Here is a 17,205-nt window from a genome sequence, read left to right as displayed (position 1 = left end):
GAAAAAAATGCCCTGTTTGAAAAGGCTGCTTTTCTGCACTAGCACCAACAGATCTGAACTGCAGTCCTAAAAAGGATTATGTGGCAAATTGTACACTAGGTTATTTAATCAGATTGTCATCCTTAGCAGTTCCTAGGTAATCTTGCAGATTCTCATCCTTAGCAGTTCCTTAGCTTGCCCAATGATTCTAGTAGTTACTAGAAAGCCAATGGATATGCACTAACCTCCTCTCTTTGTTTATCCCTCTCAGATGGTGAAAGCAATTCAGGTCCTGAGAATTCATCTGCTGGAGTTGGAGAAGGTGAATGAATTGTGCAAGGACTTTTGTAACCGTTATATCACCTGCCTCAAAACAAAGATGCACAGCGATAACCTACTCAGGAATGATCTTGGGGGGCCCTACTCCCCAAACCAGCCCTCCATAAACCTACACCCACAGGTAATGGCTGAAAATGTCCACCACACATGCTTTCCTAGAATCTCCCCTTGGGCCTTATTGTTCTACAAACAGTTTCACTCCATTATATAGAGTTCCTCCTCATTTTGATCCAGTTGCCAGAAGGTGTGTCTTCCTAATGGGCTGTGTGAGCCTGGCAGAGGAATCCTGGAGATTTAAGACACTTTGGTTCTGATTTTCAGAGGCACTCAATATCTGCAGCTCCCATTGGCTTTCCATTGTACTTGCTCAACAGCTCTGCAAATCAATCAAAAAGTGTTTCCGGGTGGGCTCTAAAAATGGAATCACCTGAAAACTAGGGGCACTGTTGAAAATGTAAGTCTTAATTTGTGTGTGAGTGTATGTGAATATATGTGTTAGAAAGCAAATGACCCATGTCCTGCTCACCTAATGAATAAGCACAAAGCCATAGGAGGAAATGGTGCAGTGATTGTGTTTCATTGGGTTGCTCTGAATGCCATCCTGCAGCAGAGCACTCTTTCATAGAAATGTGACTCTAGTGGGTGACTGCCACTGGCTGGTAGAGTTTTAACCGTGAAAGTTTATGGATGATGAAACTGAGATGTCAGAGAAAGTATTGCATATGGCTGCATGTCAGTATGCAGTGATAGTTACAGAAGGGGCACAAACTAATTAGAACCATGGGAAATTCTTAATGCTTGTCTATATGGTGAATTAGTGCACAGCAAGCTGAAGTGTAAATCTGCAGTGTTCTAGCATGCTGCACACTAACTGTCTGTGCGCTGCAATGTACTGGTGTTTGAAACCCTGCACACTAACTCTGCATATAGACAAATCCTTATCCTCACTTTGAAAAAATTTTAAATACAAAATACAGATTTTTGGTTACATTTTAAAGTTTATGGAGATATAAACTGTTGAATTTGTCAATTATTACCATAGAAAAAGGGGCAAGATTTTGTAGCAACAAAAACCTGGCACAAAAATTTCATGAAGCCTAATCTCTATTAACATTTTTTTAAGCAACCCCTTGTTCTTTTTCCTCTCACTCAGGTCAGAGTTTGTCCATTTGAATTGCTCTCCTGGATTTCTAGTAGCAGATGTTGTGCCCTTGACAGAACAGTAATGCAGTGAACTTCCTTTCACAGCTGTCACTAGTACTGTACTGTCTTTTACCTCTTCCTTCAGAGGCAGCACAGACAGCTGCTGGGACAGGCATCAGAGTGCATTCCTTCTATACTATTCCATCCTGCCTGCTGACCACTAGCTTAGTGTCTAAGTACATCCTAAGGCTTTTTGTAGGGTTCTTTGCTTGAAATTTCTGTGTAGGTGCTGGATGAGTAGCTTTCCCAAGAAGGCAAGCAGGAAGTCAAGTAGTAAATGGAAATCCAACCCTAGTGAAGCCCATGAAATGGAAGATCAACTACATCAGGCAACATGTAAGAAGAAAATTAAGAGGTTAAAATAGAATTTGAACTATAAATAATTCAAGGTATTTAAAAATAACAAGAAATTACATCTATCAAAAGCAAGATGCCTGCAAGAGGATCGGTGGGTCCATTACACCACCAGGGAGAAATTCAGAAAGTTAAGGAAATTGTTGGAAAGTTAAGCAATTTTTCCCTCAGGTCTGGTCTTTACTTAAAATTTATACTGGCATAGCTATGTCTGTCAGGGTGTGAAAAAACTCCACCCGGTAGCAACATAGCTATGCTGACAAGCACCGCAGAGTAGATGCAGCTATACTAACAGAAGAGAGCTTCTGTCCGCATAGCTAATATTGCTTGGGGAGATGGTGTTACTACACCAACAGCCCCCTTCTGTTGCTGCGTCTCCACTAGGGGGCTATGCCGGCATAGGCCCTGTAGTGTAGGCACAGCCTTAGTCTTCACCACAGCGGATGTTGGGGAGATTCTTACCCTGGACCTACTCTTTTCAGGTAACAGGAATGAGGCACTGTCAAAGACTGAGGGGTCTTAAGAAGAGGTGCTGGTACAAATTACTAACCTGGTCCAAATAAAAGAAGAGGAGGACTTGTGGCACCTTAGAGACTAACAAATTTATTTGAGCCTAAGCTTTCGTGAGCTACTGCTCACTTCATTTTCCACTGAATGCATCCGATGAAGTGAGCTGTAGCTCACGAAAGCTTAGGCTAAAATAAATTTGTTCGTCTCTAAGGTGCCACAAGTCCTCCTTTTCTTTTTGTGGATACAGACTAACATGGCTGCTACTCTGAAAACTGGTCCAAATAGTTACACACAAACGTTCTGAAGGAGGTTCAGCATGAAGTGACTGAAAATACGCAAACTCTGATTGTCATCGGCTGCTATACAAGAGAGTTACAGGGTAGCAAATGTTGTACCTCTATTTTTGCAATGTGCTTGGAGTGATCTGGGGAATCACTGACCAGTGAGCTGAATGTCTTTACATTGTAAATTGTAACAGTTATGAAATATGGAATTATATTAGAGGGTCGCACACATCATTGCTTGTGCAGGCCGAGTGCATTGCACCCACCAAGGGCTCTTTGCACCCGTTCTCCCCCTTCCCGGCTACCTAGGTGCTATCCTCCCACCCCTTATTTTAGGAACTCCTAATTTTAGGGACTGTTGCTGCTGTTGCAGACCTAGGCAGACCTCTCTGCCTTTAGTGACACTCATTTTAAACCTTTTTCTGCCATCATGATCACTAGAAACTTTCAATGGATAGCTATGATTCTGCCTGAGTGCCTGTGTCTTAATGTGACCTGCATATACCATATCTTCCCAAAGAACCTCTGCAAAATGACTCAGTCTCCAAGCGTGCTTCCAATAGGACTTCAAATATTTTTATAGTAGCTTTTGGAAGACTGCAAAGTAAAGCACTTTCCTCAAAGAATGGCTTCCCAATGTACACTGCACTAAGCCATGTTTAGTTCATAAACGTGACAGTGTGAGTACACCTTAGTTTGAAATGTACAAATGATTTTTGTCTGATATTGAAGGCTGCATTATCAACTTATTTGGTTGCACAACATGGCATTCTCCTTCTTTCTTTTAAGAAGAGGGTTTTTTTTTCTGTTTGTGTTTTAGTCTCACTATGTTTATGACCCTTTCATGGCATCTTTCTGCAAATTGTTGAGTGTTTACTAGCACAAATATTTGTGAAAAGCAAATCTAAAATCCAAAGGTTTGACTATCCACCAGAAGCAAATTTCAGATTGGATATCCAGACATCTAAAAGTACCTCTGTGTAGTGTGTAAGTCATCCAATCAAATTAAACAATAATACATGATTTGAATAATAATTATGAAGTCAGATAGTTGAGCTACTGAGGACTTGTCTACATGGCGTGGCAAAGCCCTGTAGAGGGATGTGATTGCTATAGTGCTCTAACATGTTGCATTCTAATGGCCCCATGTAGACCCTACTGGTGCACATTAAAAGGTACTTACTTCAGGTTAACATAGTCTACTTTAGGGTGCAACATGCTAGGGTGCTTTACAAATCACACCTCTCTAGAGCACTTTGCTGTTCCATGTACGCAAGCCCTAAGTAATAGTGAACACAGTACAATTGAGTTCAATATTCCCAGGGGAGGGATAGAACCAAAACCTAGCACTGTGACACTCAATTGTAGAAAGAAGGATTTTCAAACAAATGACAGAGCTTATCAAAAAACCCATAAAATCAAAAGGAAATTGAAATCCTTCAAGTCAGCGTGGAGGCTATTTAAACATTCCTTAATAGAGTCACTGAATGCCCCCTAAGCAAAAAAATAAAAACAAAGCATAGAAAGGCAAACAATAAACAAGTCTGGTTTAATGGTAACACTATTCCAGAAATCAGGTATCTTTCAGAAAATGGAAATCCAAACCTTAGTGAAGCCAACAGAAATGAACAAACCAGAGCAGGTGACGTTCAAGAAGGAATTGAAGAGCAAAGAGGGGATTTGAAGTGCAGTTAGCCGAAGATTTAAAAACCTCCCAAGAGATTCTTTCCATAAAACAGAAGCAGGAAGCCTGCAAGAGGGCTGCTGGGGCACTGGACTGTCAGGGATTGAAGGACCAGATTGTGGCCCAAGCTTTTGCAATGAATTTACAGAGGATAAGACATCTTCCTGCTCTGGATGCAGATGGATTGCAAACTCTATGGGGCTGCTGTCTGTCCCAGTTTTGTTTGCACTCCCTGGTATGTTAGCCAATGCAGTCAGCACAAGGGACAGGATAGTAATCTGCTTCTGGTGAAGCTGCTGTAGAGTACTACCACCCAAGAGAAGATGAGAGCAGGGAAGGAAGGCACACGACTAGCCCTACAGGAGCAACTAAGGAAGATCATGACATTACTGAGAAGCTAAATGATTTCTTTGCCTCGTGATTCACCAGAGGATGCAGAGCCATGCCCAGCAGTTTCAGAAGGGTTTGTACTTGAGCCATATCTCTGCTGCAGCGACCAGGGCTACACAGCTGTTTATACGCATGCTAGCTTGATAAGAGCTAGCAGAAATAATGTCCACATGAAGGGGAATCACAGCCCTAGCTCATAGTATAGACAGAGCCTAAAAGAGCTGAGCTGATCACAAAAAAATGCAGTTCCTCAATAAACTCAACATTTATACTGGAGAACAAGAGGGCAGCAACTGTTGAACCCACCTGTAAAAAAATGTATAGGCTGCATCTAGGTGTATAGGCTGTGATAATGATAAAGCCTGAGGGCTTCTAACCTAGTCAAATGTTTGACCATGTCAACTAAAGGAGAGCCAGAGTAAGAATAAATGATCATTTTCCCAAATAGTACAAGGTTACAGATTGGTGTATTGTGTTAATTTGATGGACTATACAGGCCTAAAGCATCAAATTTGTTGACATGACCCTGTCATTGTCCAGCATTGAACAGTGTTAAACCAGATTTGGTTTAATCTCAGCCTGCTCAGTACCATGGCAAACACACCTTTAAAAATCCCTGTAACCTTTTATTAAGAAGGGAAAACAGTTAAAGCCTTTGAAATGCAAGATATTAAAGAAGACTTTCATCTTAACAACATCTCTTATTCCTTTCCCTGGAGAGAGTTTTTAGAAAGAGCACCCCTTCCCCCATCTGACAGTTTCTGATAGTGTTAAGGATGGCACTAACTGGCTTTTCTAGGGAAAAGAGAAGTTAGTTGAGCTGGGCTGAAGCTGTTACTGTTGCTGCTGTTGTTAAAGTCTGATCCCATTTCCTAAAAAACGAATCATGACAAATACACACAAGAAGGAGCAGGCAAAGAACGGCAAAGATACAAAAGGCAGGTTCTGTCTCTGGTGTTGGCCCTCACTTACAGCCAAACTGCTGGACAAAGACAGGCCATGCCTTTGGTGTTATCAGCCACTCTAAGACCTGCAAACAGTATCAGGCTGTTTGGGGCACAGTTTTGGGCTGCTTTTCTTGTCACAGGCTTACAGCAGTGTTGTGAAATACAGTCTTGGCTGGCTAAGCCAGACTCTTATTAGAAGAGTGATAGGAAAAAGAAGAAATAAGGTGGGGAAGGAAAAGAACACATGGGGAGGGGGACAATGTGTGTGACAAAATCTCACTTTCCAGGTGCTATTCAGGTTTTAACTGGAGCCAGTGGAGGTGCCATGTCATCTGGCTCCCTCTCTCTGGCCTGGTTTGGACAGGACATCTCTGAGAATTATGACAAAGACAGTCTGACAGTGTCACGATAGATTCCAGGGTTCCAGGAGACAGTGATGGTGGCAGCCATTATGGTGAATCTTGCTCTTTTGTCTTCCAGTCAGCCATTGTCCACATCCCTTCTAGTTTCCTTCCCAAAGTCTTTTATTTTAAAGGCCCCAAAAGGGTGTGATGGATGGAATAGTCCATCCCCTCATTATTTTGATCACTAGTGAGGCCTGATTTCTGACACACCGATTTTAGTTCTTTGATTTCCAGTCTCATGCTTCTCTTGTTTACCAGACATGATCGTAACTCAGTCCTTGAGTTATATCATTAGGACTTTTTATTTAGATTAATTTGGTCTCTCTGTCACTTTTTTGCACCTTTTCCCATAATTTATGTTTAGGTTATTGTGATATTTTATGAACTTTCACTCAATTTTCATAATTGAACTCACAGTTAGGGTGAGTCTGTAGGTCCAGTTATTATAACAATGCCCCAAAGTGTTGTTCTAGCACCTGTTTGGTTTTATTTATTTTTTTATGGTCTGGAAAAGGAAATGAACAAGTGAAGTGTCTAAATTTGCAAATAACTCAAAATTACTTAGATTAGTCAAGAATAGAGGGGACTATGAGGAACTCTCGAAGGATTTACCAAAGCTAGACAGTTCGTTATGATCATGGATGGCAGATTAAATTAATTCAAAAGTGTATAGTAATGTACATTTAAAGGAATAACTGTAACTAATCAGGAAAAGGATCAGGGAGTCTTTCCGCACAGCTCAATGGAAACCTCTGCTCAATGAGCAGCAACAGGAAAAAAAGTTAAGACAATATTAATAGGTATTAAAGTAAAAAAAAAAAAAGACATTATGGTCATCTAGTCTGTCCTCCTGCACTACATTAGTCAGATAATTCCTTCCAGTGATTCCTGCCTCAAGCTTGAACCAGAGCCTATATTTTAGAAAAACATCTAATCTGAATTTAAAGACTTTATGTGGTAGCGAATCTATCACATCCCATGATAAGTTGTTTCAATTGTTAGCTGCCTCTGTTAAAAATGTACACATTATTTCCAGTCTGAATTTCTCTAGTTTAACTTCTAGCCATTGGATATTGTTTCATTGTCCACTAGATCAAAGAGGCCTCTACTATCAGAATTTTTCTCCCTATGCTGATTTTTATAGCCCACAATTAAGTCATCTCTTAATGTTCTCCTTGACAAATTAGATCACCCCTACAATGCTGTCTCTCCTTCTCCACACCACTGTGCTTCTTTCACATCCCCACACCCCATGGGGAATTTGGGACATCCATGTCCCATGCTGCCTTATAGCACTTGTACGCATGTATGAAAACCCATGATGATTGAAATCCACCTTCAGTGGTGATGATAGCAGGAAGGGGAAGGTAGGAGGCTGTTTCCATCACCTAGATTCCAGTGGAATTGTACCAGTGTCAGTCACTTTCTGGCAATATTTGTGAGCAGCAATATCTATGATGGTGGTGTCTGTTTGTTTTCCTATGTAAACTAAAATGCTTTGTCAAAGGCAGCACAACTGGGGAAACAAACTTATCTTAAGTCCATTCGCTTGACATTTTAATACTTTGTTCCTGAAAATCTCCTGAGTGTACTGATGCTGTAGCTGATGGCAACTGAAGTGTCTGTGTGTAAAGTCCACAGGTCTCCTACCCTGGACATTTTTTAAAAGTACCTCTTTGATGCAATCTGGTGCATTCCAAAAGTAGAAAATGGACTTTACTGCAGTTTTTTCCTGAGTCCCAGAAATTAAAATCATCCTTGGTGGGGGCAGTTTACCAGAGGGGAGTGACTGTTTCAGAAGAAAGGAAACCACAAACTTCCCTTCAATCTGCCATGGAATATTAACCAGGGCCTCACCTGCCTTCTGCTCATCACTGAAATAAGGGTCAGGCAAAGGGAGACATTTGCTGAGAAGGAAGTAAACTCTTTTTCAAGCACAGAGGAAAATGCCAAAGGACTCAGGCAGTCCTAGAAAATGTTGCTTAGCTGGATACATTGTCATTTAAAAAAAATTTCCAGTGTGAAAGCCCCACCTTACAGTTGTCATTTGAAACTCTGGAGCAGGCATTCACATGGCTGAAGTTATAAATGATCCAGGTGTAACCCTTCTGCCAGGTGGAGCCAGCAGCAACCAGGGCCAGGTTCAATATCTTGGGGTTCCTTTTCAACAATACAACACAGAACCGGCTTGAGCCCCCACCCAGTAACCTGGGAAAATTACACACCACCCCGCGTGCCTCTGAGAGCAAGACTTCCCCACTCGCAAGCACAGAATCTGAGTGTAGAAAAAAAACTTTTAATGAAAGGAGGGAATTCACCTGACATTAATTAGGGAAAATGCCACAAGCAGGATTCACAATCATAAAACTGTGAGCAGGATGCCCACCCCCGTCACATTCTAGAGTTCTACAACCAACGGTTCCTTTTTTTGTGCCCCTCTCTGCTCCCTCACCACACCCCACTCACAGTGGTTGTCCTTGGTCAGTGAGGACCCAGGGCGCATCTATATGAGTTGACCCCCCACCCGGGGAAGAAGGTACCTTGCTTGCTCCGCCCTCTGAGCGCTTGCTCTGGTTGGCTGCTCCGCCAGCCGCTCATTCCACTCCCGCCAGCCAACTACTCGCTGCTCCTGCCGGCTGCTCCTGCCAGCCGACAGCTCACCCGCTCCCACCAGCTGACTGTCAGTTAACTTCCACTGCCCCCTGCCTCTCTGCTGTGACTTCTGCAGGTCAGTCTCTTAGTGATTTGCAAAAAGAAAAGGAGTACTTGTGGCACCTTAGAGACTAATAATAATAATAATAAGAGTCTCTAAGGTGCCACAAGTACTCCTTTTCTTTTTGCGAATACAGACTAACAGGACTGCTCCTCTGAAACCTCTTACTGATTGTCAGCTTTTAGCAGGCTGGGCAGAAATGCTGTGCCATCACAAGTGATTCCACCTCTCATTTAAGCACTTAAAATAACAAAGGCTCCTAATGAAGCTTGTTTAGCTCTATCTTTGAACAGTGGGGGGAGGATGGGGGATAGGTTAAACCAGACCGGGAACACTTGGGGACAGTCCACACCTCCTGGCTGGGACACCTGTCCCCTCCACTCTTATTTTCACAGGGCTCTGGCATTCCAGCTTCTGGCTTAATGAGGTCCTTTCAGCTGAGGGTCACCCCCTTATTTGGACAGTTTAAGCACATTTCTGCTCTCCTTTATTCATAAAATAAAGACAACAACATTGATAACAGCATTTCACTACCCCAGCATTCAGTACTAAAGTGATTTGTAACCCAACACCAGCCAAAGTTGATCACTTTGAGCAACACCACTTAAACACTGCTGGATATTTAGGCTGAGTGGGTGTGTTCATGTTAATACAGTTTGCTCCTGAAGTCTCTTCCCCTCCCAGATAGCTGTCAGGGGAGAGTTCATTCAGACCATGCTTACACAGGTCTGTCATTTCAAGTACAGAGTTCTGTTCTATTTGACATGGAGTAGTCATTTAAGTTAGGGTGAATACTGGGGGCAAAATATTCCTCCAGCCTGCAGGAATTAGTATGTTTGGTAAGCCCATTTGAAAGTTTACAGGACTCAGATGGCATTTTGATGCATTAAATATTTTTGGTTCAACTGGCCTCTACCCTTGTCCGATGTCATAAATCATTTGCTGGGAGCATGTGGAAAGCATTGTTAAGCATGTGCAAAGCTTTAGGGTGAAAAATATCCTATTAGCTTAGGTGCCCTGGCCATCTAATTGTGTTATTGTGCATATTAATATAGCATTAGAATGGTTTAAAGTGTTAATCGTGATTTTGATTTTTGCTGACAACTGAGAAAATGTGCCATATCTTTAGAGGGTCTGATAGAATATGCGTCTGAGCTTCAAATTCACCAAGCACAATTACTGAGCATGTACCTATCGTCCTTATGTTTATGTCTGATACTTGATTTGAGCCATTTCTAAAGAACATCAGAAAATTTCTGTCAAAATGAAATTCAAAAGAAAATAAGGAAAAAGTTTCACCAAACTGGTCTTCCATTTTGAGAGCAGCTGTAGTCATTTCACTCACTCCACGGGAGCTCTCCAGGCATGAGGAATTCTAACCTATCATAAGAGGACTGCTTCCCAAGAGGATTGAGTCCCTCTGGTGGGATGAAGGAGGCTCTGTGACTGAAGAAAGGAGATGGGTGGAGCCAGTACTTCACCTTATTCCACTGCTGCTGAATCTTGCCTCTGAGATGGGAGGTGGGCAACTCAGTGTGGCTGCTGCCAGGATTGGCACAGAACCACCATGGAGCTCAGCAATCAAGAGAGGGAAGCCAACGTAGAGAGAGGAGGACAAGTATGATGTGCTCATTGTAGCCCATGTTGCTGAGGAGCTATGCGAAAGCATTCTACACTACTTGGAATGCTCTAAAATCTAAAGTTTTGATTCCCAGGTAGAATGCATTGCTGTAATCCAGACAAGGGGTGACAAAAGCTGTATAACTAAGGCCAGGTCATTATCTGCCAGGATGAGATGGAGTTTCCTATCCAACCAGTGATGGTAGAATGCATTACTCATGGATGCTGCTTTGTCATAGCTTAGCATCAACAAGAAATCAAGGAGCATCCTAAATTATGGACTGGATTGACCAGTTGTGGGTAAGAGCTTGCCACCAAATTAGACTGCACCATGGTTGCAGAATCTTCAAAGAACTTTCCTTGTCCCATCAGCATCACTTCTGTCTTGTTTGTGTTCAGCATCAACCAGCTCTTCTTTATCCATGAGCTGATCTTGTCCAAGCACTGCACCATCTTGGTGGTGGTGGTATAATAGTATGGGGTGAGGGATGGATAGAGCTCTCAACCTGGAGCTTGGAAGGGTTACAAAGCTTTTACATATTTGTTTCAATCATAGCAATATCAGTCAGTTTCATTAAATTTCACACTTAAATGTAAATTGAAATGAGCAACAAATTTGGAAAAGAATCATTCGGAGTGCAAGAAACAGGGTGTCATGGTTTCAAGGAGTCACCTATCAATCATAGGCCAAAGTCTTTTCAACCCTTCCTTGAACAAGAGGTCCTGTCTGTTTGGTGGATAGTAAATAGACCCTGAGTCAGTTTAAACTTAACCTTTTAAAATCAAAAGCCCTTTCTTTGTCTATTGGTCTCTGGAAAACACAGTTTGAGGCAGGATATGCAAGCCTCCCCGGGGGGGGGGGGGTGCCTTTCTGGAGGTGTTTTACAACCTAAGTGATTCACCTTAATCACACCTACTGTTTCTGTTTCCTGGCAGAGCTGCGGCAACCTTCCCCCCTGGAGTTGCATACAGGCTTTGGCCTACCGTGATATATAAACCATTCAGTATGGTTCCCAAAGGTCTTGCATGGGGCTGCAATAACTGTCACAGAGTGTATCTGAGATTCTTCCAAGAGGACCAAGTGAAAAAGGTAGAAAAGCATTAACTATTAATCACCTGGCCATGTACTATTATTATTTATTTGTATTGTCTTTGCACCTAGGAGCCCCAGCTATTGACCAGGACCTTATTGTGCTAGGCACTGTATAAACGCAGAACAAAAAGATGGTTCTTACCAGCAAGATCTTACAGTATGTAAGATGAGACAACGGGTGGATACAGAAAGTCCGAAGGTGGTGCACAAGGAAACAATAAAACAATGCTTGTCAGCATGATAGGCGGTGCTCTTCACAGCTGCCTAACGGTTGCAAAGTGTTTGGTAGACATCACAGCAAAGGAGAGTTTTAAGAAGGGATTGAAGGAGGACCATGAAATGGTTCTGATGAAATTTATAGGAAGCGCCTCTCAATAATGACTGGCAGCATGAGTGCAGGTTTGCAAATGTCACCCATGAGTGGAAGTCAGCATCTCAACAGTGTCATGAGAAATGGTAGGTAGGATGGAGATAGGCCAGGAAGAGTCTTGAAGGTGAATACAAGCAGCTTATGTTTGATGTGATAGAGAAAGGGGAGCCAATGGAGGAATGAAGAGAGGGGTGATGCGGTCAAAGCGACAGGCTGGGGAAATTATCTTTGTGGCTACGTTTTGAATAGACATGAGTGGGGTGAGATTGCTTTTGTCAAGGTCAGAGAAGAGGATGTTGCAGTTATCAACACAAGCTGGTGAAAGCTGGGATAAGAGTTTTAGTTGTGTGGATGGATAGGAAAGGCCATATCTTAGAGATGTTATGCAGAAAGAATCTGGAGGATTTAGAACCAGTCTGAATGTGATTTTCTAGAGCAGTGGTCGCACCCTCCTAGGGCATACATCCCCTACGAGGGTGCAGAGGAATATTTGGGGGTGTGCCGTGAGGCACAGGTCAGCCCCCATGGGGGTCTGGGAGGGAGTGCTACCCAGCCTGGCTCTGCCCCAGTTCCACTCTGGCCCCAGTTCCCAGCCTTAGCTCTGCTCCCGGCCTTGGCTCCTGGCTCCCAGGCCTGGCTGCAGCTCCACTCCCAGCTGCAGCCCCAGTCCTGTGCCTAGCCTCAGACCCCAACTGCGGCCCGGATGTGGCTCCACTCTCAACCCTGGCCATAGCCCCAGGCCTCAATCCCTGTCCAGCTCTGCTCCCAGCCCAGGGCCTTCTCCCAGCAAGTGGGGGTGGGGCCAAGGGTGGGAGTGAAAGGTTGTTAAAGTTAGCTAGGCTTCAGGGTGTGGGAGTCAATCAGGGTGCAGAAGTAGAGGTGCTTGTTTAAGAAGATGGCAGAATTGAAGGAGCAGAGAACAAATTTATAGTGCAGGAAGGCAGCATGGTCACGGATACCCATCAGAGATGCTTTTCCATGAAGGAGCAAGAAGCGAATGTTGAGGTGAGCCAGGGCTGGTAGGGTATTCCTCAGGGCAAGTCAGTCAGTAGGCAGAGGCCAGCTGGGAATCCTGGAATGACTATCTACAGTCAAAGCTCCTGTGTGGAACCTTCCTCTCCATTCTGCCAGTCTCCCGCTATCTCCTGCATTGCCGGCACATAATCAGCTCCCCCTCAGCCTGTGGTGTTGTCAGCACAGTGGGACTTCAAAGTGAATCTTGCTAGGAGGTAGTTAAGTTTCACTGTGACTCTGAACCAATAGAGATCGGCTCCCAGGGCAGGGTGGCTCAGGAGATCACTGAACTTGTAAGAGGACAGGCAATAAAGCAGTAGGCTGAGAAAAAGAGGTGACCTAAGATGGGGGAAAGCAAAGGAGGAAGAAGAGGAAACAAAGGAGGCTGTAAAGGGTAGAGACAAGAAGAAAGAGTGATGGCTGAACAGTGGGGAGAAAAGAAGGTTTAGAGGGGGGGAAAGCAAGAGACAAAGTCCTTTTTATGATTGTTGTAGTACCTGAAGGCCCCATTGTGCTGGAGGCTGCACACACACATAGCAAGAAAGAATATCTGCCCTTAAAGTCTTAGTCTAATTAAACAAAAGAGACAAAGGTTGGGAGGGGAAATGGAGGCACAAAGAAGCATACTGGCTTGCCTGAGGTCACAGCAGGTCAGTAGCAGAGCTGGGAATAAAAACCAGGTTGCCTGAGTCCCAGTCCAGTGCACCATCCATCTCTCCAAAAACTAATCTCTATGAAAACACTAATCCATCTCCAGGACCAAGCAACTCCTTGGGTTGGAGGAGGGATAGCTCAGTGGTTTGAGCATTGGCCTGCTAAATCCAGGGTTGTGAGTTCAATCCTTGAGGGGGCCATTTAGGGATCTGGGGCGAAATTGGGGATTGGTCCTGCTTTGAGCAGGGGGTTGGACCAGATGACCTCCTGAGGTCCTTTCCAACCCTGATATTCTATGAACTCTTCTTCAGTCTTGTTGTTGAAACCTGGTAACTCCGCCCACTAGCAGTGTCACTCGTATGCTTTCATTAAATCTTGGCCTGGTTTCGAAAGGCATGGAGTGGGCTGCTAACTGCTCTGTGGCAGAGCCAGCGTCTGGAGTGATACCTGGCCATTACTTCAGCACACCAGAGGGGCGGGCAGGCGGGCGTGTGTGTGTGATCATGGAAGGGAGAATGATCAGGTCAGTACTAGTTGCAACTTGCAGAAGCATGTATTGCTCTGTACCCCATCTGACTCTGAATCTCCAACAGTGGGGTCTCCAAAGGCCCTTTCTCAATTGTCCCACTTGACTTGCATACTACCCCCCTGAGTTCATCATGTAGAGGTGTGTGGAGCAATAGTGCTGTGTAGTAGGAGGTTGGTAGCTGTCTTCATACAGCCTTTAAACCAATACATTGCACTAGGAATGGGCTGCTTGGAAACCTGGTATTCTTTCTCCTTACTCCAGGAAAGGTAAATGTGACAGAGTGGGTAGGGGAGCCAGTAGGGCTCTGCTTGTGCTGGATATGATCTTGCTTCCTCTTTTGTTAGGGGGTTTGAAGCAGTGGAATAAGAAAACACATCTCCTGTTTAGAGAGGGGTTGAAAGCAATCTCAGCAATGTAATGTGTTCCTGTTCTAGCAGCCATGTTACCAGATTAATAGGTTCATAAATATTAAGGTCAGAAGGGACCATTATGATCATCTAGTCTGACCTCCTGCACAATGCAGGCCATCGAATCTCACCCACCCCTCCTGCAATAAACCTCTCACCTACGTCTGAGCTATTGAAGTCCTCAAATCATGGTTTAAAGGCTTCAAGGTGCAGAGAATCTGCCAAGAAGTGACCCATGCCCCATGCTGCAGAGAAAGGCGAAAAACCCCCAGGGCCTCTTCCAATCTGCCCTGGAGGAAAATTCCTTCCTGACCCCAAATATGGCGATCAGCTGAACCCTGAGCATGTGAGCAAGAGTCACCAGCCAGACATCCAGGAAAGAATTCTCTATAGTAACTCAGACCCTTTTGCCATGACCATGCTTCCAGGAATAGGGATAGGATTCTGTCCACAAAGGGTCACTTTGGAAAGTCCAGGCAGGTTGTTTGACTTTGAGTCACATAGACTTCAAGGCACTTGACATGGCATTGCACTAGCAGGGAGAGGTCCAGAGAAAAATAATACCATAAAAAGTTCATTTCTTATTTAGATTTACTAAAATAGCCAAATCACTTAATCATGGATCTAAAAATCTGGCCTTTTTCTATTTTCTAATTTTCTCTAGAAATGGACTTATTATTCCTTTGATGCTTTATTGTAGTTCCCCTTATGATCAAAATTAGCAAGAAACTTGCATAAAAAAGAACAATAATTGCTCAACGAGCATCTCGTTTGTAATTTATTAGTTTCTATTATTGTGAGTCACTATAGCAACGGCTTGCATCCAGGGCGATGAGAGAGATGTTCGATATGAGCCGACGAGGCTCTAAGTCCCAGCAAATGGAGAGGCACATTTTTATCAGTAATTTTAATGAAAATAAGAAGTGAGGAGTTAATGAGGTGGAAAGCCATCCTGTGGCTATTGTGAATTTTTTTTAAGTGTTGATCTAATTAGAATGCATTGGTCAGGAAAAGTAATGAGGGCTTTAGAGCCTCACAAAGATGTGAGGATCGTATCAGAAAATTAGCACAAGTCTTTGGAAATAATCAGGCCCTTGGAGAGGCACTAAACCTCTTCTCTTGGCAAACCTCTGATTTTACAGGTTGCTCTGCAATCATAGAACTGTCCTTGTTTTATTTTCTCAGAAAGAGGTTCATAGAATATCAGGGTTGGAAGGGACCTCAGGAGGTCATCTAGTCCAACCCCCTGCTCAAAGCAGGACCAATCCCCCATTTTTGCCCCAGATCCCTAAATGGCCCCCCTCAAGGATTGAACTCACAATCCTGGGTTTAGCAGGCCAATGCTCAAACCACTGAGCTATCCCTCCCCCTGAGGTTCAGCTACAGTGATGGCACTTTCTTGTGCTTGCCAAAAAGGAGTTCACACTTGCAGTTAAAATAGTATCTTTTGTGAAACCAATGGTCCTCTCGGACACTGACTAATGGGCCTGGGGAATGTATTCCCCACCCAAGGTCAAATTCACACATGAGCCACTCCAAGCCATCAAGGCAAGAATCATGAGTACATTCCCAGAGCCACCCATACAGTCCCCCAGTCACCCAAGTTCACTTGCCCAGTCTCTGAGGACCCAGTATCTGGGCATCCAGAGGCATGTGTCTAGTTCCAGATCTGCCACCAATACACAAAGGGCCATGCTCCCAGGCCCTGAGAGCCCAGTTTCTAAACACCTGGGATACAGGCCCAGTCCCCACATGCCCAGGGGTACAGACCTAGCCCAAAAGCCCAGTCTCTGAGTGCCCAGGGCTATATACTATATAACGACAGGTTTCAGAGTAGCAGCCGTGTTAATCTGTATTCGCAAAAAGAAAAGGAGGACTTGTGGCACCTTAGAGACTAACAAATTTGTTAGTCTCTAAGGTGCCACAAGTACTCCTTTTCTTTATACTATATAATGTGTACACATTATACAACATATGCATTTACATTTTATCTAACATATATTTATATTTAAAAGCACAGTAGGGTCTAACTATAACCTTTAGCTCAGGAAAGGGAAGGCTACCAGCACTTCTGAGCCTGCAGAGTGACTTTCTTTTTCTGTCTTTTTACCTTCTTTTGCTCACATCATTTACTCCTTTATAGCAGATATGATAGTACCATCTGTATACTTCTCATTATAGCCTCATACTTGGCCCATGTGAGGCCTGGCAGCTCATTCTTCCTGATGTCAATGATAGCAGTATATATACTCCCCCATGGGCTGGACCTTTTCAAAGCCAGAGTGGTTTCAAAATATTTGCTGGAGGCTTCCAATTGTGTCAGACATTGACTTAATTTTGCTTTCTTCTGCCACCAGTCCAACGATCTTTAATACTTTCAGATGTGTTACATTTGCTGTTGAATTCACGAAACTATAATTAGAATCTTTAGTAAGATGCTCCACACTAGGATGTGTGGCAAAGGGTGCAAAATTTCAGTCTCAGCAGAGAAACCTAGCTCTGTAACCATCAGCAGTTCTGTAAATATGTCCTTTGTTAACATTTCCTCTGCCTCTAGTTCGTTTTCAGTTTCTCATCTCAGCTGTCACCAAAAAAAGAGCTTTTTGGTTAAAAAAACAACTTGGTTAAGGGAGAAGGAGGATGTGAGAGCAGCAATCACAAATAAATCATACAGGAAATGGAAAAAAGGACATCAGACAACAATGAGCATA

At 43.6% G+C, this 17,205-nt stretch overlaps 1 protein-coding gene across 7 annotated transcripts in view; it reads left to right on the top strand.

Annotated features, from left to right (window-relative positions):
• The window catches only part of PKNOX2 (PBX/knotted 1 homeobox 2), a 715,219-nt gene that overhangs the window by 540,323 nt on the left and 157,691 nt on the right, over positions 1 to 17,205 (top strand). For all 7 annotated transcript variants that reach the window (XM_043500983.1, XM_038380894.2, XM_043500981.1 and 4 more), the window contains one exon: positions 251 to 439. In XM_043500983.1, the coding sequence (XP_043356918.1) occupies positions 251 to 439 (189 nt within the window). The remainder of the gene's footprint in view (positions 1 to 250; positions 440 to 17,205) is intronic.

Source organism: Dermochelys coriacea, chromosome 22 (genome assembly GCF_009764565.3).
Source record: "Dermochelys coriacea isolate rDerCor1 chromosome 22, rDerCor1.pri.v4, whole genome shotgun sequence".
Lineage (NCBI taxonomy): Eukaryota > Metazoa > Chordata > Testudines > Dermochelyidae > Dermochelys > Dermochelys coriacea.
This window is presented reverse-complemented; position numbering and strand designations above follow the sequence as displayed.